We start from the raw sequence: 22,686 nt of genomic DNA, 5'->3' as shown, positions 1-22,686 counted from the left end.
ATGTTATAATCGAAGAAAACTGAAGTTTCTAACACTGTGAAAGTACCCTGAATGCACCATTTTTCTTGCGGAGCATTAGCAACTAGCAAGTGTGTAGCGTATGTTATTCTGGTTATTCCCTAAGCATCCTTTAAGCTGTTTAATGACACCTCAGTTGGAGTTAACTGTAATGACGATAAGAATTACATCCATTGTATATTTGAAAATAAAACATGCTTTGTTTTAAAAACATCTCTAGCTTAGCACTAATGCTAAAAGCGAAGGGAGGATCCTAACGGGAAGTTAGCATCGACTTAGGGAGTGTTTTTCCTTCAAAAAATATCCACACACAAATCTTGCGGGAAAACATACCCACGGATGAGATAACACTACGCAAAGGCACAAATTCTTCCCAATGTGTGAAAAATGAGTTATTTTAATAGAATTCAATCGTAGATTTCTTCTGTACTCACTTTAAGTGTGTACACCATGGATGCAGAGCACCACACTGCCCCCTAGAGGCCAAAAGGCACAGGAACAGTCAGCATTTGTTCTTACTGTTTTTTCAGTTGCTATTATTTTAGTATATTATATTCTTACTTAACTTTGTTGTTTTATTTGGTCATTGTCCTTTCAAGTTATATTTAAAGTTGATATTTCAAGAAGTCGAAGAATTTATTTTCTCAAAATTAAAGGATGCAAATATGCAAGGATTTTTTTGTCTTAACACACATTTCCACATAACATGGTGAAAATACACAAAACACAATCCCTGAGGTCAGAGGTTAGCCCAGTAAGTCCCAGACTTGTGAAAATAACGCAAAATAAAAATATACCAAATAAAAGGTTCATGCTTAAAACGAAAATTAGTAATTAAATGCAAGAGGCTTAAATTTCATATATTTACAACATAATTTGTGCTTGACAAAATAATGATCAACTGTTCAAAGTGCAGGGATGAATGGGCATGATGCTACGATGACACTTTTAAGTAGTTGAGCACCTTTAATAGATGAACAAATCCAAAGTTTTGAAATCACAAATCATGACTGCTATTTTTCCAGCCCAATTATGTACTCTAACCATACTCTAACCACAGGACAGCAGTTATAAACAAGTAAGAATGGTTTTACGCAAATCTGTACAATAACCTTGTATACATCATGAAATGTGTTGATAAGGTCATACAATGGACTTGTCTTTCAAAGCAGAGTAAATCTTAATAGAAAAAGTTTGTGTGTGCGTGACACCCATTGAAAAGGAATTGGGGGAGATAATTTTGTGCATTATATATAGTTTACAAAATAATCGGCAGATTAATCGGTATTTTTTTCTGCCAAAAATCGGTAACGGCATCGGCCTAAGGGAAAAAAAAAAAAAAAGCATATCGGTCGGGCCTTACTACACTCCAATAGATAGCTTGTCTGTCAAAATATGTACCCGGACTGACGACTAACCCATGATCTCCCTCTCGTTACGCCCAAGGTCAGCTAGAATAGGCTCCAGCTCACGTGTAACCCTAAACAGGATAAGCGATCAAGAAAATGAGTTTCCTCTCTAGTAGACTTAAGAAACATCCCCTGACTCAAATATAGTCTTTCCAAAATGACAGCCTGGTGTATGTCAGCACTGATGCTGTGTGAACACTTACTCTTTTTGCTGTGATTCTCAGAATTTGAGCACCACATGGAAAATGGACTTGGCTGCGAACAGGCAACAGTGCCAGCCGAAAATAACAACTAGAGCCGCGGAAAAGAAAAGAGACAGAAGACGCCTCTTAACTGTTGAAGTAACCAAAGAAAACTGTGGAGTGAAAAATAAAATCAGGAATCATCCAGCCCCTGAAACTTTTGTATGGGTTGGGGAAAACATCTTAAACAATATACATATTTTTTGGTAAAATGCAGGCAGAACATACTTTGGGATGCTCACTCCATCCTAAGATGACTTCCAACCTATTTTCCCTATTGCTACCTTTGCAAGGACATATCTTGTCCTTGTCTTTTCGATATGGTGGTTCAGCACAACCTTTTGAGGCATTTTTCAATTGTATACGTATGATGCTTCAGGTAGTGGGGAAAAACAATCTCAGCAGGCCTTTAGCGTGCCATTAATCACAAGAGAGTAGCTGACCAAGGAAGCACGACACATGCGCATAAGCCCCTAAAAGTCCCTGACACCACTATCTACACTTGGCTCAGCTCTCGGCCTTACCCATCATCTGGATGTTTCCCCCTTGTAGTACAGAAAATCTCCCTCACTTTCCTCTCCCGTCTATTCTTCCAATTGCTTCTCCTGTTTCTTCTCCACCCCCGCATAAGCTGACCACATCCACTAAAGTCAGTCCACAGGCATGCAGAGTGGAGAGTGTCGGAGGCGTGCGCTGCTGGCACTTTCCCCCACCCTTGCACTGGGCCTGCTTCCAGGACTCGAGCGCCTGCTGGCTCGCTTGAGTATGGACGAGCCTCCAACAGAAAACGTGGGACTGTCTCTTTTTACGTTCAGCCCTCGTGTTTGGTCACGCTGCTACCATCCAATCCCAAAACACATTGGGGTGTGTAGTAGGGTTAAAGGGTTTCTACCAAGTGGTACAGTTCAGTTCAACGTTTTGTCATGGTAGACCACAATCTGGCTTGTTTTTCCAACATAGGGGGTCAAAGGGAGTGGCCATAGCTGTGTCTGCTATGTAAATAACGCAGCAAAGGACTTGAAGGTCACCCAGCTCTAGCTCTACCCTTCAGAAAGCATTACTCCTGTGGTTGGTACCCCCTAAGGGTGCCAAAACTCGGTAATGTACGGATACATTTTTATACAGAATACAAATTTGATCATCGCGTATGGAACCAAGCTGGAGAAAACTACAACAAAGATGTCTGTGACAATTGTGCGAAGCAATCTGGCTACCAATTGAGTTAATGTTTTCAAGATGACTGTTGGAAGGAAATCCACCCCCCCACTTGAGTAGCCATTTCATTCCTGTGTGTTTTATTGTGAGGAAGTCGATGCTGGGTTAGTCAGCGGCCCTCCTTGGTGGTGTGCGCAGTCTGTCTGAGGCCACCGATGTGTGCAGTTGTTGCCCAGTTCAATCCGTTTCCTGGTCTCCAAAAATGTTGCACTGATTAAGGGACGTGAGGTATAAAGTGGAAAGTTATTGACGTCGGAAGGCTTGGGCAAGCATCAAGGACTGCACTGACAGGAAGTTAGATGAGCAACGCACTGAGAGTCTTGAGGGAAACTGACAAAGCCTTTGTGATGTTTTTACTTGGTAAGTAAACATTTTTCAGTCTTCATTCTTTTTTTACTTCAAAACTGAAGCTAATCCATTTGATAGGTCAGGGAATTGAAGAGTTCTATCATTAATGGTGGTAGCACAGTTCAGATATCGAACACAAATTTTCTGGCATATTGTCTTGCTTTGTCGGATAATATCAAAGACAGCTGTTGCACTCAGTTTGATTTCATCAGTTCATGAAATACAAGAAGTAGGAAAGGAACGTGTGATATGACATCATAAGTCCAGAACCCTGATGCTATGAAGTCCGTCTTCTGACCATGCAACTCTAACATGACTTTTCGCACATTTGTTAGTAGGCAAGATTATGCAACATCTGCTGACCAGATTTTCATGAAGCTTTTGGAATTACCTAAGATTCAACCTTGGCGATGGTCTTGTTTCATCGCGTGTTATTCTATTCTTAACTGTGAGTGGCTAAATAGGGCGCTGTGTTTTTCTACTTTGTAACATCCGACCTTGATCACTTGCTGATGACGGTATGTTGTCACACCTGCAATATTCCCATCATCTTTTGTCAAACTCTTTGGTGGGGTTTAAGGTAGTCATCAGTCTGACCAAATGCATCATCACCCTGCCGTTGTTTTAATGGCGAGCATTCAGTCTCCTTGCATCAAGCTCTGGTTCTCTTTTGTTCCCATGACAACGGGGCCTTTATCCTTCCTGCCTGCTGCTCACCTGAACTGTCCATGGGGGCCTCCAGTCCATCTCCTTATGAATATGTGAGATCCTGTCGTTGGGAACAAACTGAGCTTCATTGTCCCTATGTGTGTGTATAATATATATATATATATATATATATATATATATATATATATATATATATATATATATATATATATATATATATATATATATATATATATATATATATATATATATATATATATATATATATATATGTATGTATGTATTAGGGGTGTGAATTGTCTAGTACCTGACGATTCGATTCGTATCACGATTCACAGGTCACGATTCGATTCGATACCGATTAATCCCGATACGAATTTATAAGTCGATTGTTGCGATTTTTTTCATTCAAATTTAGAAAATACTAATCAGTAAGCTTGTAGAGTGTAAGATTTATATGAAAATGTATTATTTATTTATCTGAAATTTCAGTCTTATAGAGGTTGTAATCTGTTTCATGTTTGAACAACATTAAAATAAAATATTAAGGCTTAATGTTCCGTTCATATAACATTCTTCCATGCTCAAGGTGTGAATCCTTAAAAAAAAAAAAAAAAAAAAAAAAATCGATTCTGCCGATTATTGAATCGATTCGAGAATCGCGCGATGTAGTATCGCGATATATCGCCGAATCGATTTTTTTTTAACACCCCTAATATATATATATATATATATATATATATATATATATATATATATATATATATTATATCTCCAGTCAACACCTCCACACCCAGACGTTTATGATGCACATTCGATTTAGGATGGCTCAGATTGGGAGGTGTATACAGCTCATAAAATGCTCCCTTCTCCCTTAATTCCCTAATGGGATTAATCTCCATCGCTTTGAGGGATGAGCACCAAATCAGTGCCTATACAAGTACACCACTGGCACCACTCAAGAACTGAAGCTGAAAATAGACAGAACATCGACACAGAGTTGGCTCGGTGTCGGCGGGCTCCTTAATAAACTGCTAAGCAAACAGATGTGGAAAGTGAACACATTGATGTTCAAGTGACCCCCAATAACCCCTGTTCTTCACTGATTCAGATGGCTCCCAGACCACTTTTACAACACGCACCCCCTCAGCAACATCTCCCATTCGTAATTCTTCATGTTGTCACAGACTTTAGAGTGGCATGTTGAGGATTAAGAAAACCAGAACATGGACATTCTATGATTCCAATTTGAGGACATGGCGTCACAATACAGGTTGGATTATTGCAAGGCCTGATCCGGTTCGTTTTGATAAAAGGGGCCACATTGTCGTCTCAGAGGTTTTTCATCAAGTACTGCTCTTCCGTAAATGTCTTCTTGCTTGACATCCAGACACGCCTTTTCTATGTTTTCTCCCTTGTCATCCTCGCAGAGACACCTTTCTCCGTTGCAGTGCACAAAAAGGCCTTGCTGTCACTCCCGATGTCTCTCTAACCCCTTCTTTCTCTCCAGGGCGACGCTGTTAATAATGCAAGAGGATTAGCTGATTTATGTGAGCCGGAGGCACTGAGGAGGCTTGGCTTGGGTACCTCGAGGGGAAATGAGCAGAAAAGAGGCCAGGATAGTGTATATATGGTAGATGGCAGCGTCGTACAGCAGTTGTGGGTGTCTGAATGATGCGGGCTGGATGTGTGCCTGGCAACCATGCTGGCAATAATCCATCCCCCACTGTCCTCAACCCCCCACCCTCTGTCTTCTTTGGAGATGTGACAGGGCTTTACTGCAGGCACTCGGGTGATTTGAGGTGGCACCAGAGATGGAGGCGATAAGGTGGGGGTACAAGCCAGGAAGGCTACGACATTGTAGTGCGTCAGCAGGCTGCTACACAATGCCTCCCGTCACTAACACCTATTCCAGAGTGCCCAAATCCCCGTACCACAAAGCAATGATAAAACAGTAGCCCCTTTTCTGCAGCATGTTAAAGACTGGTCTGTTCTGCATCAAACAACCCTAAACAGAATGGGGGAACAACTCTCCGTGCCAATAGTTCACCTAGGATTTAATATCAAAGCTAGGACAACACTTTTGTAAATGGTAACTCAGATTGGAGGGAAATGAAGTTTCACAAGACACACATGTTGAAATAACCTGGCAAAAGCCATGGATATTACATATCTACCTGGTACCTCTCCACAGTAATTTCGTCGGGAAAAGGCAGGACATTCTGTACAATAATTCAAGCTCATTGGACAATGCGACTTCAACACGTTTGTTTTAACCAATCACGGCCACGGGTGAAAATTTCATCTTACCAGCTAGAAATGCACGAAGCGCCTCTCGCTGTTCAACATTCAACAAGGAAACGGTGAGTAATTCTGCGAGAACAGCATTAATTGTAGCGTCCATTTGTCCATGTTAGGTTTGTTTGTTAGCCCCTGCGTCGGCGCTGGCTTTCTGGTTTCGCCACAGTTGCATAACCCGCCCCCAAACACAATGTCGCTCTGTGATTGGTCCGAACCACGGCGGCCATCTGCGGGAGCGGTACAAGATGTATTTTCCGGAGTTTGTGAACTCACAAATACCGCGATATTTCATCTTGCGAGAGCAAGGTTAATGTTGAAAGCACTGTCAGAAAATTATTTTGGACATCACAATTCGGTCCGTCACTGTCGAATATTTTTTAGAATCGATTAATTTATCAATTATTCCATCGATTAATCAAATAATGGAGTTTTCAAATTTTGCATTAAAGTGCATAAAAAAAAGAAATTTTCTTCCTGATTACTGTTGTTGTTGATACAATTATTGTTGTTTAGTTCAGACGTCTTGTTTTAAGTCAACAAAAAAGATAATCTGCTTTCATTATGGATGAATCAGACAGAGAATTAAAAAATAACAACTGTTGAGAGGCTGAAATCAGAAGATTTGGTTAAAGTTAAACAATAGCTCTAACGATTACAGAAATTATTATTGCACTCAATTATTAAAATAGTTCTAAATTATTTTTATAATTGATTTCAAGTAAGTTAGTTGTCGAGACGGCATGGTGGATGATTAGTTATCACGTCGGCCTCCCAGTACAGAGGTCGCAAGATTGAATCTGGGCTCCATGGGTGGAGTTTGCATGCTCTCCCCGTTTTCTTCGGGTACTCCAGTTTCCTCACGCATTCCGAAAAAATTGCATGGTAGGTGAATTGAACACTCTGAATTGTATCCCAGTGTGATCGTGAGTGTGAATGATTGTTCGTCTGTTTGTGTCCTGCTATTGGCTGGCAACCAATTCAGGGTGTACCCCGCCTACTGATCGAAGCCCGTTGGGATAGGCTCCAGCACGCTCTCGACCATCGTGAGGATAAGCGGTTCAGATAATAGATGGATGGATGGATTAGTTGTCGATTAATTAGTTAATTCTAACACCTCTAGTCACAATCAAGGCTGTTTGTTGCAGTCTTCTATCGATCTGATTCTTAGATGTCATTTCTGTGATAGCAGTATAGTCTCTGTTTGCTGTGCTCTATGTAAAAAGAACTCTCTTTATAAAACACAGCAGTGGATAGGGATTGAAACGTGGAATTTCGCTGTCCTTGCCAGGAAACCAAACCAAGAATGATCCATAAATACATGAATTAAAAAGCCATTACTTTAATTTCCGGTAGATTCTTGAATTGCTCCCTGGGGACAAATAATACGTCTTTTTCAATTCAATTTAATGGAGATTTTAATTGAGATTCCGATTTGTGTGTGTTACTTTACATGGAAATGAGCTGTAGTACAATGCAAATTGTGGCTTCACGTGACTCTGTCTACTTGGGGTCCAATATGATTTACACACAGCATTCCCAGCACAACGCAGGATGCATGAGTGCTGTCTTCATGCATAAGCATGACACTTCACGGTTGTGCGACTCAGGTGTGGATAGTGGGCAAATAATGGCAATGCAATTTAAGCATTGTTTAATGAGTGTGTTTTGCCCAGCAATGCATAATAGACAATCAGCTCCACAGCACCGTTCATGTTCGGCGTTGTTACAAATGGTCAATTACTCATCGCAGTCTTGTTAAACACACACTTCCAGCAGCCAGGGACGGAATTCTTTGCTGGTGCAATTATTACGGCGGAGAGCAAGGCCTAATGTGATGCTAAGCGTCAGAAACTGAAGGAACTGGAAGACAATTGTCATTTCTCACCATTGTAACAACAGTTGATGTAATAGTACCTGATTAGTCGCGTCGTGTTTTTGTTTTGGTTCCCCTGTATTTGCATTGCATGCCATAAAATGGGATTGTTAACCTCTAAGATTATGTACTAGAACACTACTGTTTTGGAATTCAAGAAAATAAAATTTGGCATTCACATAAAAGATGTATTGCCACTGAAAAAGATTGCTTTGGGGGGAAAAAAGTCAAAAGAAATACATTATTGTTTTTTTTTTTTTTTTTTTTCAAATATTCAGATGTATTTTTATAGTCAAATTTTCAGATTTTTCCACCATGTATTTTTCAGTGACAGTGTGTTTATTTTTTCCCCACACTAATAAAAGCACATCAAGGTAGTGTTCTGATTCCTAATAAGATTCAAGTGGTTCACAAACTTTTTTTATTGGCTTGTAGCCATAGAGCAAAATTATTTATCATTAATTTATGTACAGTTTAGGCGATGTTATGGCAAAAGATGTCTTTTAGTGCATTGGATTCCTCGAGGAACCAAATTTCTAGTCAATTTTAGGATGACATAACTTGGGCTTTTAGAGATGGGAATGCTTATTACATATCACCACAAGTGTATTTCTGCTTATTGAGATGGGACCAAGAACAATTTCTAAATTTAACTAAAGAAAAAAATAAAGGGTGGGATTGTCTGATTGCTGCTGTGAAATTGGAAGATGAGAGACATGGAACAGAGCAGTGAGAGATAATGGAGGGAATAAGAGTGGAGTGATGACGCTGGGGAACAGAGACGAAAGTGTGTGAGAGCAAGAGGGAGCGAGCCTGGAAAAGTGTGTGCTCAGCTGTGAGAGGAGACCTCTGTGTGCCCGCAGGGAGAGGCGGAGTGAGGGGAGAGAGGACCACGACTCTTGTGTCAGAGCGCATGAGAGTGTTACGCTCTCGTCACACACGTACACGCACGCATTGTGGTGCGCTCGTTCACCCTTCTCCTCGGGCCAGCATTCAAATCCGCCACGCTTAATGAGTACGCCTTGAAGCCAGTCAGCCTTGGAATCTCCATGTAGCTTTTTATTTTTGTGTCAAATTTACACTCAGCATACCCTCTGCAGTACAATATTGGCTTGTTGTCGTGCAGTAGGCTACTAGTTAGCTTGCTATGTTAGCTTCCGTTAGTTTGCCATGTTTAGTTAGTTTTGTTAAGTCAGATTTTCCGTTTTTGCACGCGAGGTGCAGGCACTCTCCCAGTCCACCAATGGCTTTCAAAGGTGGAGCCTGAACCTGGTGAGTGATGTGGGCGCCATTGCAGAAACATGTCGAGTTGTGTGTTGAGTACCCTAGCATGAGGTGTGGCCATCGGCAACTTGTGTACGAATGCAGTTATGTGTTTTTCTTTTACGGACTCTTTCCTCCTTGTTCAATGCCATCGTTTCATAATGATTTCTACAAAGAGAGACGTGATTACTGTACAGTAGTGATGGGATGAAATAAGCCGAGGCTCCCAAGCCTGTGTCGAGTAATGGGAGGGGCGTTTCCACGAAGCTTGTACCGAGGCGCGCGTCATTTCGGCAAAACCTGGAAATGATGACGTGTGCTCAAAAAATCGATACGGCAATATATCGTTGCGAGCCTCATTACAATACACGTATCGATACGCAGGCGTCAGAATCGATATTGCTCGTTAAGGCAGTTAATGTTTGCTTTTGCAGCTTACATTGTACCATAAAAAATAAAAACCAGCAGCGTCTTTGAAGTTTATTGCCCTCAATTAATGCAAAAATAGCCCACCAGTGATTGGACACTGTGTCTTGCTAAGAAAAATGAAAGCAGAGGAAGAATATCAACATTTATTTACTTAGAAACTTAACATGTAATGTACGTCTTAATGTACTAATTTTCGTATATTTTGTTTAAAAACGAAATAGAATGTTACATGAAAAAAAATGCTGTTTTTATTTCCCCAAATATTTCAAATAAGCACATTTTAGAGCTGTAATTTTAATACTTTGATATTTTTGCTCATGTCGGGTCATGCCTATTAATACATTTTCCCTGTGTGTCTGTGAAAACTGCTCCTTGCTCTGCAGTGCGTGCACATTTCGACCAGGCATGCCGCTTGGTGGTGAACCAGAAGAGCTGCTAACAAAAATATTTTTGTCAGTCAGCATAACAAACATATCCTTTAGGTATAGATATGACTGTTATTATAAAATGAAAGTAAATTAATGTAATATATCGGGATATGTATCGCCTTGAAGATCAATGTATTGGGATACATATGTATCGCGATACGTATCGTATCGTGACCCCTGTATCGTGATACGTATCGTATCGTGAGGTTGGTGGAAATACCCAGCCCTACGTGTGAAGCCTCGCCGGCCGGCTGAATCGTGTAAGCACTTCGGGACTGGTCCGACGTTTGGCGCAAATTGCAAACACAGTACAGGATGAAAATCCATTAGTGTACTGGGAGACACATAAAAATACCTAAACAAATTTATATAAACTGGCACTCGCATTTCTCTGCACTCGAGCTTCATCTGTGCCTTGTGAAAGAATATTTTCTAAAGCTGGTGAAATATTGTCCAAAAAAAGAAACCATTTAAAGCCACCACTGTGGGAAAGCTATTATTTCTAAATAAAAATGAATAACAAATTATCCTTCACAATTGTATTTTGTTCACATACTAAATTACTGACACAAGCACATTCATATCTTTGTCTTAAGCAACTAGCCATTGAATTCTTAACAATGGTGACCTCTTGGGCTTTTAGACCACTTGATGGCGCCATAGAATAAATGAAGCACCATGAAGTTTTGCTACATGTGCAAACCAATTGGCTGCAAAGCTTCATTGCTTCATGAGGCTTCATTTGGCCATCCCTACTGAGTGTGCAGAGTGAATCTCAACGTGACGTTGTCCTTTTATATGGCAGTTCTTGTTACGCATGCCCATATATAGTCTAACCATTTGTTTCCACTTCCACAAAAAGGTTGACAGGCATGTCAGATGTTTCTTGCCGAATGACCATGAATCAAAGAGTCTGTTTTGTCTCTTTCATACAGGCAGTGGATTGATGGGAAATTCCTCCGCCTCCTTCATGGGGACCTTTCTGGCCAGCAGTCTTGGCTCGCCCCCTTCCCACCCGTCTCACCATTCCCGGCCTCCTTCTTCGCCTTCCTCGCCCTCCTTCCGGGGTGGACCCCATTCCAGCGCATCGCAAATCTGGTTCTCCCATTCGCATGAAGGTATCTGATCAGCACACACCCCACCAACCTCAATCCTACTGGGTGCCATTGTTCTTTATTTTTAGGCTACACTCGCGTTTTTATTTATTTATTTTTATTTTTTTTCAATTTAATCTTAAACACATTTTGTAATCGGACCAGCTCCTGCCCTTTTATTTAGTCACCAAAATAGGCCCCGGGCCCAGTATGTTTGGGACGGAAAGCTTGTGCCACAATTTCTGGCCAGGGACATGAGAGTCAAAAGTTCAGCCAGGGAATCTTGCGGCGCTCGCAGCGCATCAGGCGGAACGCCTCTGGAACAGCACTCGTAAATTGGGGCCAGTAAAACGTTTGCTTGGTGTCCCTCCCAACGCTCGACATCAAAAAGACAAAACTGGGTCGCACACACGCCGCACGTGCAAAGTCAGTCAAATGAAAACACATGCTTTGTGTCTAAGGCTGCACAAGTATTCAGGGAATTAAAAATGTTCAATATATCGGGATCTCTAATGGCTGAGCACAATAAAATCCTACACTAATTTGTTCGAATTTTCTCGTTTTCTGCTCGGAAAAAATGATTTCCTGCTATTCTGTTGCCAATTCGAAACAATATTTTAGTAACATTTTGACATTCTTAACTGTCATTCTACTGTAGAATAAATCAAAATGCATTTTGCCTAAAATTGGTTGCTTAAAATGTTTACTGTAACTGTACAAAATAATACATATAAAATAAAATATTGTAATTCATTGAGAAATTAAGATTACGCATAAAATAAATTTAAGAGTAAATTAAAGTATACTGTATATATTTTAATAATTCACTAAATTAAATAAAATTTATAAATAATACACAAATTGTGTATATATATATTTTTTTTCAGTCCAAAATTATTAATAATTTACAATACAGCTTATACAACTATTTTATTTTAAAAAATAATGTATTACTTTAATAATAATAATAATAATAATAATATGTGCCCACTTGTTTTTTTTGGGGTTTTTTTATACTCTATCAACAAATGACCTGGTCCATCTGTCTGTCTCTTAAAAATCTGATGAGGCCCTTGAGCACAAGAATTTGGCCACCCCTGCTCTAAATTGTCATAGGTTGCCCTTCCCATGACCATCATGACAACAAGCACCGTAGAAAATTTATGTGTTTGGGTGGATGGAAATAGGTGGAAGTGGTTTTAACATTCTGACACAAGTGTATAACCCGCTGTCTAGTAAAAGTTAAAAATAATGAACTGTGTATGCACTCTGGACTACAAATATGCAAGGATTACTCATTTAGCCTGGGACGCAAGTTTCTTCATATTAAAACTAAAAACAGCAGACTTTGTGGTTTGTTCTTTTCAATGTTTATGTTGTCATATTTTCATTTAACCTGTAGTGGCATCATGAAAAAGCACACAAATAAAGTTTTGTTACATTAGAGGTCCAAGTTGTTTCAACCTTATATGGCTTTCAAATCTGTTGGTTCCATATTGACTTCCAGTGACTATTACAGAATTGACAATCTGCTGTTAATTATGTGCTCATGAAGCAACGTATGCGCACAGTCAGTGAGTTGGTTGTATTTCATCTTGCTTTTAATTATACTGTTTAATTACTCTGAAGTGGGGAGGTGTGGTCATTGATCAGTGGCAGCCCACATAAGCAACATGTACAGTTGTGTTTCTTATACTGTAATAGCAGCGTGCCTACCAAAGTGAATGAGGCTCAAAATACTTATAATAGCTTTTACTGTCCTTCTGGTTGGTTGCCTCCATGCGACACATGTGAAGCAGTTCTCAGGAACCACCCATCTACCACTTTCTATAGCGCTTATCCTCATTAGGGTTGCGGGTGAAGCTGCTCGAGCCTATCCAAGTCAGGGTTTGGGCTCGGCCATGTGGCCTAAAATACATATCATAGCATAAATTTGAAAGTGTAAAAATCTCAAAACTCAGCATGACTATATAGTGAAAAAAGCGCAAATAAACATTTATATACTATATGTGAATGTACTTTTGACCTTATAGGCTTCTCCTGACTGAAATAAGTGGTAACGTACTGGTTTATTTCCTGTTATCAGACAGTTGTACTTGCTGTGTAGCTTCTAAATTATTCTCTTTCCAGACTACTATTAATTTTCCAGCTAATTGCTGTCTGTAGTTGACAGTGTTGCCACAGTTACCTTGAAAAAGTAACTTAGTTACTTTACTGATTACTTGGTTTTAAAAGTAACTAAATTGCGTTACTGATTACTTGATTTTAAAAGTAACTAAGTTAGATTAAAAGTTACTTTTTTAGTTACTTTCAGCAGCTGCCGATAACACCATCTCAACATAAAAATAATGCAGTAGAAACGGAGTTCCAAATACTTTATTGAAAGTGCATTTTTAACATGAAAATAAAGTTTTTTTTAATGAAAAACAAAATAGGCAGTCTCTCTTGACTTCTTGTAACGTAAATACTTTTTATAAAACAAAAAATAAAAATCTATCCAGGTTGAAAATGAAAATCCCCTAAATTCCTCTATTGTTTGTTTGTTCCGCTATTCCAGTGTGTACACATGTATCAGTTTAAATATTTATTAGTAGTTATTGACAGTTATAATTGTTTTTTGGTTTGTTTGTTTTTTCTCTTCAAAATAAGGATCAGGAAAACAAAAGGTTGATAATTTAATGTTAAATATAAATATTTAACCTTTAGACAGACACCAACACAATTAAACAGAATATTTGCACATTGTGAAGTATTTCAGAAACATAAATTTAAGACATGAAATAAACCTACCGTCCAGCCAAAAGAAATATGAAGCCACCTTATGGAACAATAAATCTATCAAACACATTTTAACCACTTAATATATGCAAAAATATTTCCAAAAGTTCATTTCCCTTTTTAATCAACAATTTTTGTATTTAACAATTTTTTTTTCTTTTGTCATCACTTTCATTTTTGGTTAATGTATGACATCTTTTTTTGTTTTTTTAATCTGAGACACGATGATGACCACAGAATCACTACTGTTTATATTTTGTTTTTTGGGCTGTCGTAATGGCGGGCACGTCTCAGTTCTCCTATCTGCTGCTCATGCTAGTTGTGTACATTGACAGGGAGCCACAAACTGAGAAATGAGATACTTGCAGTGTGCTTTTAGCTTAGCTGGTGTGTTGGCTGTGGGACATACCTGTGTCGTTTGAATCCATGCATTGGATCGTCACGGGAGTTATTCTTTTTGGCTCGCGCGCAGTACCAACGCCGGCCCGGGACATACAAGTGCACCGAGAGGACTCGATAGCCATGGGAAATACCGAGATGTACGGCACCGGCTTCTGCTAACTGTCTCCATTTGTATGTTGTCACTCGTTGCGCGCGCGCGCGCGCCGTGTCGCGAGCACGGAAACACGGAAGTCGCTTGAATGGTGATGCTACTGAAATGTAAACAAAACAAGTAGAGCACGGCGCAGAACTCTTGCTATTGTTATGAAAACCATAAAGCCTCACTCGCAACCGATACGGTCGTTTAGCTCCCCTTGACGAACGATGGTTCGGTCGAATCGTTTTTTTGTTCCACCCCTACTGAAAACGTAACTTGTCTGACGTCACTCCCCCTGGCGAGAGGGCGGAGACGACCTCATCCCATAATGCTTCACGGACCAGTTGAGGATGGAAATAAATTATTTTTTTTACCACTTTTATGGTCCATAATGCACACTTTTTTTGTTGTGTTGTGTGCCTGTTGGTTAATAAAACTAGTAGTAAAAGTATCATCACTTTTGTTTTGAATGTGCAAACCATTCATGACCAGACCATGGCTGAATTCAGTGTGGTGATCAATGACTTCTGCCTCATCTTCGTAGTTGTTTGTGACTGTTACAACAGTGAGATAGTTTGCCTTCTTCATGAAAATGTGGAGTAACGCATTGATTCTCTGGACAGTAACTTTAATCAGACTACTTTGTAGAATGAAGTAACGCGTTAGACTATTAGTTACTTTAGAAAGCAACTTTTTTGAGTACGCGTTACCGGCAACACTGGTAGTTGATTACTCTCTGCTGTAACACAGTTCCAGCCAGACTTACATGTTAAAAGTGGACTGTAGTACCTAAAACACTTACCGTGCTCTGGTATTTCGCGACTCTACATTTCATACTGTTTTAGCGGTGACTAGCATGACTTCTCTGTCTTTTCCTTCTTGCTCGGAATGTCACATAATTAGCTCGTCCTCATTCTCTTTTTGAAATAATGGTACTTGTCAGAAGTGTAGCTTATTCGCTACCACGGAATCGTGGATTAGCCATTTAGAGAAGCGGCTCCGCACTGTGGAAGGACAGTGTTTAGTGTACAGCTCAAAGCTGGTGCGGCGCAAGTTAGCTTAGCGGCTAGCATACCACAGGTAGTTCACGAGCACCTGGGATGGCAGGGAGGATGGGTGCGACGTATTTAAGGCTGGCAACTCCAGCTCTGTAGTCAAATGTGCATGAAGACATTTCGACAGAGTAGATACGATGATATCATCAACAAGTGTTATTGCGATAGGTCGGTAGAGTATATACCATTAGGTCAATTTAGAGTCATGATTAGGGTTGCCAACTTTCTCATCCCAAAATAAGGGACAGGTGCATATACATATATATATATATATATATATATATATATATATATATATATATATATATATATATATATATATATATATATATATATATATATATATATATTAGGGCTGTCAAAGTTAAAGCGTTAATAGATTAATTAATCACAGGAAAAAGTTAAATTAATCACGTATTAACGCAGACTAATCGCACTATTTTTTTGGACCGCACTTGAGCCTTGAACGTAACCGCGGATGGTTACATTGAAGGCTGCGCAGGTCAGTGATTAGGTCAATGCACGGCATTTCCTACGCCTCTTGTTCCAAAATGAGCGGGGTGACTCCAGTTGGTGTGCTCGGTGGTAAATTTCGCTTTCAAAAACACCCCGACGGGCTTTAGATAAAACAAAAGTAATTTGCGTTTAATTAATTGCTGAATTGCACCCAATTGTTATGATGCTGTTACGTTTTGAGCAATACACGCATGCATGCAATTGCGTACATGCATTTAATCAATGTTTGCAAATGACGTTCAGATCATAAAATGCGTTAATGTCAAAATATTACGGTATTTTGTATTTATTTTATATTACGCAAATACGCGAGTAATTTAGCTGATTAATCGTGATTAATCACATTTTAGAAGTGTGATTAATCAGATTAAAAATTTTCATTGTTTGACAGACAGCACTAATATATATATATATATATATATATATATATATATATATACATATATATATGCCTGAATGCTGTTATTTTTTTCACCGAAAATCTGTGAGTATTTTATGCCAGGATCCCTGCATGGGATAATGAGAGCCTAGCAACTTCATTGTTTACTCTGAATGGTTGCATTCAGAGTATATTCAGTATCGTGAATGGTGACTTGCAGAAGTTAGGTTTATATTTCACTGCGATTGTTTTTTCATGTGTGCTTTGCATTCATTTAATTTTTGACGTTTCTGACAACATGATGATGCAGACCAATCTTGGAGTAGCAGCTGGAAAAATATATTACGAAAGAAAATTTATATTCACATTCTTACTAATGAAATCCGCATTTAGGGTTTCTCCCACAATTTTCATACCTATTGGTACAACGGTACATAACGCACTGTACTATAGGTGTGGCAACACAAGCTTTTTGTTCATTAAAATCCCGTTTGGACCTCTCTGCCGCCTTACCCTGCTTCCTCGCATTTGAGTCCACATAATCACACCCCAAAAATAACAGTATCACTGTCTGTGATGTTCAACAAATTGCGCACGCATGTGTTGTGTGTGTGTGTGTGTGGCTTGATTGATTAAAATAAAAGTTTTCCCACTCACTTGAACATGTGATCGAGTGAACATTATAACGTGAGGACTCACAGGAATTCCAGCGATGTGTCAGCCTGGACGAGACGTGTTGGCGGCTCCCATTGCAATACGTCGCTTTGCATCACATTTGTTTTAATCCACAAAAAGGCAACGGCAGACCCAGCTTGCTACATAAAAATGACATCCGTGGTAATTCGGCAGGCGGGCGAGCACGTTCTGGCTACCGCGGAAGTAGATTCGTATGTCAAAGGACCCGCGTCTGACCGCCCCCACCTCCCATCACGATTACCATTGGCTAACTTTAGCTGTCAATCTCAAACGTGAAAGGAAGTTTACTTCACGTGACCCCCAGCGACTCATTTTATTGGCTACGAGCAACTTCCTTGTCACTTGTCAACCTACGGGAGCCGCCGTGGTCCAAAAATGGCAAAGATGCCGTTAGCTGCATTTCGTGTAAGAATTGAGCATTATTTTACAGGACTTTAGAGGTCCCGTACGGGACATAACAATTTAGCCCAAAATACTGGAAGTCCTGGCTAATACGGGACAGTTGGCAACCCTAGTCATGATTAACCTAGCATGCATAAAGAAAAAAGCTGGAATACCAGGTGAAAACCAACGCACGCTAATTCCACAACATGCTAATCACCATGCTGCTATTCTCAGAAATTGCAACACTTTGACTAAATATTGGTTCAATGATTCACAAGAAAGCAAAATCTTCCAGCATTTTTGTATCTTACAGGACTGATGTTTAAAATTAAAGAGATGTGTTTTTTTTTTTTTATTCACTTTCCCAATGCATTTGTATGTACGGAAATATTTTATATGTATGTACTATTACAAGGATTCTAACATTTAAATACAGTACACTTCCTTTCTGAATACGCAAGTGTTGTGTGTATTCAAACATTGTGCTGATACTGTAGTTAAGCTCCGTAGCGAATGCTTAGCCAGAGCATTCGTACCATCCAAAGTATTTTCTCTCAAAACTGAAATGGTGAACTTGAGTGTTTTTTTCCACTGTTTGATTGTCCAAGATATTTGATTCTTGTGGAAAAGAAGACTAATATTAATAAGAGTGATGATGATAATGCCAAGCCTAATAAAAGTAATGGAGGTGATTACGAGCGGGATTATTACTCGGTAGGCAATGGAGGCCATTATCTGTATTGCAGTTTAATAGCATATAACGCACTAAGTGTATGATTGAATCCAGACTGTTCATCAGCCACATTCAGCTGTTCTCTCCTCAAGATAATTGCATATTGTCTTTTTGCATGTTTTGCATAAAAAGCACGTCATCAAAACGAGCAGAACAATTAGCACACAATCGCACCTCCTTTCTCTGGGTATCGGCAGGACCCCTACTGTCAAGCATGCAAGGCACTGCTGTTGGTGTCACTTCAATAATAATGACTGGATCTTTTTTGTTATAGAATTTCATTAAGTGCAGATGTGCATGAGAAAACTGTTTTGAACCCCCCCTTTTTTGCATGGATTTATCGACTCTTTATTAAAAACATTAATGTCAAAATGTCGCTATGGTGCCACCCCTGCTGAGCCACAAAAAAATAAAGTTATACAATATGGAATATTTGTGAGTTTTAAATGTGGAATGCACCCAGGATTCATAAAAGATGACAAAATTATGAACATGTCTGCACGTGGGTTGCTTTGGCCGATAGAAAAATTGCCAAACAGGCGTCGAGTCTCTGTTGAATTTGAGCCAATTTGTGATTCAAGATGGAACACATGACATAAACTTTATCTTTTTTTGGTCGCAATTGCTCAAACCGTACGTAGCTCCAATCATAAGTTGGCTTGCGGGGTTTTGCAGCCGATAAAATATGCTTGTGGACTGTGACATCAGCTGCTTTCTTGTGGTTGTCAAGTACGTAAATAAAGAAATAGTGAGAGCAGCCCAGTTTGGCCTGTGATCGTTCTCAACATGCAGCAGACTGTTTCATTTATAGCGAGAGCACCTCAAAACACTTGATTCATTGCTAGTGTTCACATCAGGGGTACCCCCGCCCACCCAAAAAAGGCCAGAGTACTATTACTTTTCAAATTATTAAACAGTTAGGCATTACCCGAACTGTGGAATGAGTGAATCTTGCTTAGAATCGTTAAGAGAGTCTGATGAGGCGACAAGGTGACAAAGTATGAGTATCAGATCCGTGAAAACAAGCTGGCAGTTACACACAATAACAAGGTTAAGATTTCAGAGATGCTGTAGGCCCTTGACGTTAGGGCTGCACGATTAATTGAGTTTTAATCATGATCGCGATTTTGGCAGGCACGGTTAAGTTTAGCTGATCGTTTGTGATATTTACATGTACAACAACCCCTGGTAAAAAATGATGGAATCACTCGTCTCAGGAAAGTAGTAAGTACTAATAACATAATTCAATGTAAAGACATTACACAATTTCTGTCACATTATTTGCTTCAATTCCATTGGCATTGTGCTGCTCCTTCTGGCGTGCTTACCTTCGCCTGTTGGAGGCAGTCGAATACAGACAAAGAGAAACATGGAAACTCACAGGATTTTGTTTGCAAGATTGTTATACTGTATTGTCTGTTTTGTCTTTAAATATCTGTTGCTTCAACAACAACAAAATAAATAAATGCTATTCATTATCCCATTTATTGTGTTCCCCAATCTGTTTTACCATTAAGCTAGTAAACTTTAAAGTAAAAGTTATGTAGTTCTTTTTAATACACAACTTGTAATTGTCATTGTTTAGTTTCACTGTCAACTTGAACTTGGGATTGGCAAAGAATGACTTGAAAGCTCATTTTAGATTTTTTCACTATCTGTCAAACTGATGCTTGTTGTGAGGTCAGTCAGTGCCACCATGCAGTGCTCGTACATCAAATGTTTGCTCACAAGTCAGAAAAAAAAATATTACTTAGCTGTAACCACCAGAGGTGCTGTTGATTAAGTCAAGTAGTTTTGAAGAAGACTAACGTGGCACTATGGGAAATTGAGCAACAGTCACAATATGACACTCCTCTGGTGGTGATGATATTCAGCGCAATATGATACGGCATTGAAACGAGATTTGAGTATGCAGTATTCAGACGGATGGTTAATGTTCTGCTGGAAATGATTGCAAATGTCCAAAATATGTTTCGTTGGTTCGCAGTAATCCATTTGAAACTATATCATTACAACTTCTGTAGCAACACGGATAACTGAGGAGTGTTGTTAGTTACTTGACCCATTTCATGCTGCTTTCCTGAAGCAGGGCCTAAATGTATTCGCCCCTTTCTCAAAGGCTTATTACATCATCCTGCTAGAACTCCCTGAAGTGGGACACTGCCGTGTTCATAGTAAAGGTTTACCGGTCACCAATTGCAGTTTCAGGTACAGCATTCAGACAATGACATGTGACAATTGCTTTCAACACAAAAGGGTTAAGGGTGGGTGAATCTCGGGTGTTAGACTGACTGCGGCTATTCCCTTGCCAACATTACTCCGCCTGGTACTACGTTACTTGCTACGGCACAAAAACCTGGGAAAAGTCACATTAGTTCGCCAGGGTGTCAGGCGCGGATATTCATCCATCCATTTTTTTTTTTTTTTTAAATAGCGCTTGTCCTCATTAATGTCGCGTGTACGCGGGAGCCTTTCCCAGTTGACTTTGGGCAAAAGGCGGGGTACTCCCCGGACTGGTCGTCGGCCAATCGCTGGCACAAGCTCATTGTAAAAGAGATTGCTATATTAATTAAAAAATAATAATAAAAAACAGCCACAACGATGACAAATATGGGAACAATTATGAATAAGCAGCCAGCAAAATAAATCATTTAAATTTACTGCATGAATTAGTTTCACATTCAGTCCATTCAGATCTGATATTCTTTTTGTTTGCCATCAGTTTCTTTTTCTCCCCTTCAGTACGGAAAACGCTAAAGGGCTGATGTCATGATTTATTCACCACGTTTTCCATCCTAATCCATGCATGGAAGCGGTTTTGCACTGTTTATGTTTTTATTCTTTGCACTTTAAGTACAAATGTAAAAGTTGTATAGAAGAAACGCACACAACCAAATCTGTGGCTCAAAACAAAGCAATACATGTGCTTTTCAACGATTCAGTTTGACAATCAACTCAAAGGCAAAATCCAGGGTTCCTTGCAGGCTTCAGGCCAGCTGGATTGGATCCAAACGACCTCTTTGTTTTTGCCAGCAATAATCTGAGCGCCATACTTTTCACGGATACACACTCCATTGGCTCAAGTTCAACACACCTGTCTAATCCACTTTGGTTGGTTTCGCTTTTCCAAGCCTATCTTCAGTTGTCCATCTTTCCCGTCTGTGAGCAGTTGCTGGCTTTCAATCCTTTTGTGGGATTTAAAACGTCAACCTTCCCTCACTCCCCAAGTCGCCGCTGTTCCTCTGCTGCCTCTTTAATTTTCCCACTCTGCCGAGCTGGTTTGCATCCCTTCCTTTCAATTAGTCAGACCTGGAGAGATGCACTGCCGTGTTGCCCCTCCTCTGCCAAACATTTTTTATCTCCTCTCCTCCCTTTCTGTGTCTTGATGCTTCTGTCACTTTTTCTCAATTAGCTGAGCTGACGGGCGGCCCGGCACGCTCCTCCTCGCCGCATTTGATGATTTCCTCAAACATCTTGCTGTTAGTGGCACAAGTAAATAGAGGGTCATTCCATGCTAAATCACCCCATAAAAAAAACTGAAAATTTGAACCAGGCATATGTTAATTGTAATGAAACTTGTTATACTTGTTAATAGTGATGGCACAACACAAAATCTCAAATGTTAGGTCAATCGGAGCAGGGGTTTGGGAGCTACGGCCTGCTCATATATTTTGGACATTTTCTGGAAAAAGGGGGCGTGGCTACCTTCCTTTGAACCCTGATATCTCAGGAACTACTGGGTCAATCTTCTTAAAACAAGCATCGCTGGAAAGGGAAGCCAGCATATTTTGGTACCCTGTTAGCCTTTTGTTTTAGTTGTCCTTGAAATTGACCTTGTGGCTCACATGACTTCAACAGGTTTTCATGAACTGTAATCTTTCACGTTTGAATAGTTTTGTTTTGCAGTAATAAAGAGTCAAAGTCCAATATTCATTGAGTACTATAGTCACTGAGAAATGAATGTTCATTAAATATTCATTGCATCCCACTGGATGATTTGACACGCAATTACCCCAGAGAGAATAGTAGAAACTTAAAAGTCGAAGGCCCCAATGGACCAAAATCTCAGTGAAATATGCTTCAAATCTCACACAAACTATTTTTCACAATTGTGTGGGTTACTAAAAGGTTATAATGGCAACAAGTTTACTCGAGAGGTTATTCTTTCACTTTCTATTGTTTCCTATGTTGTAACATTATTTTGCAATGTAAACAAATTGGAGGTCAACCAGCATCCCAGAGCAGATTGTGTTTGTATATCAACAATCGGCTTTTATAGTTGCACTGTATTTTGATGATCAACTTTTATGGTTCCACT

At 39.6% G+C, this 22,686-nt stretch overlaps 1 protein-coding gene across 9 annotated transcripts in view; it reads left to right on the top strand.

Annotated features, from left to right (window-relative positions):
• bahcc1a (BAH domain and coiled-coil containing 1a) overlaps positions 1-22,686 on the top strand; it is an 84,479-nt gene that overhangs the window by 35,051 nt on the left and 26,742 nt on the right. For 8 of the 9 annotated variants that reach the window (XM_077497163.1, XM_077497121.1, XM_077497146.1 and 5 more), the window contains exon 3: positions 11,131-11,313. In XM_077497163.1, coding sequence (XP_077353289.1) covers positions 11,131-11,313 — 183 coding nt within the window. Of the gene's footprint in view, positions 1-9,052; positions 9,348-11,130; positions 11,314-22,686 lie in introns of those variants that run through there. The other variant, XM_077497156.1, reaches the window with a different exon arrangement.

This window comes from Festucalex cinctus, chromosome 1 (assembly GCF_051991245.1).
Source record: "Festucalex cinctus isolate MCC-2025b chromosome 1, RoL_Fcin_1.0, whole genome shotgun sequence".
In the NCBI taxonomy this organism is placed as follows: domain Eukaryota; kingdom Metazoa; phylum Chordata; class Actinopteri; order Syngnathiformes; family Syngnathidae; genus Festucalex; species Festucalex cinctus.
The sequence above is the reverse complement of the archived record's forward strand: the minus strand, read 5'-3'. Positions and strand labels throughout refer to the sequence as shown.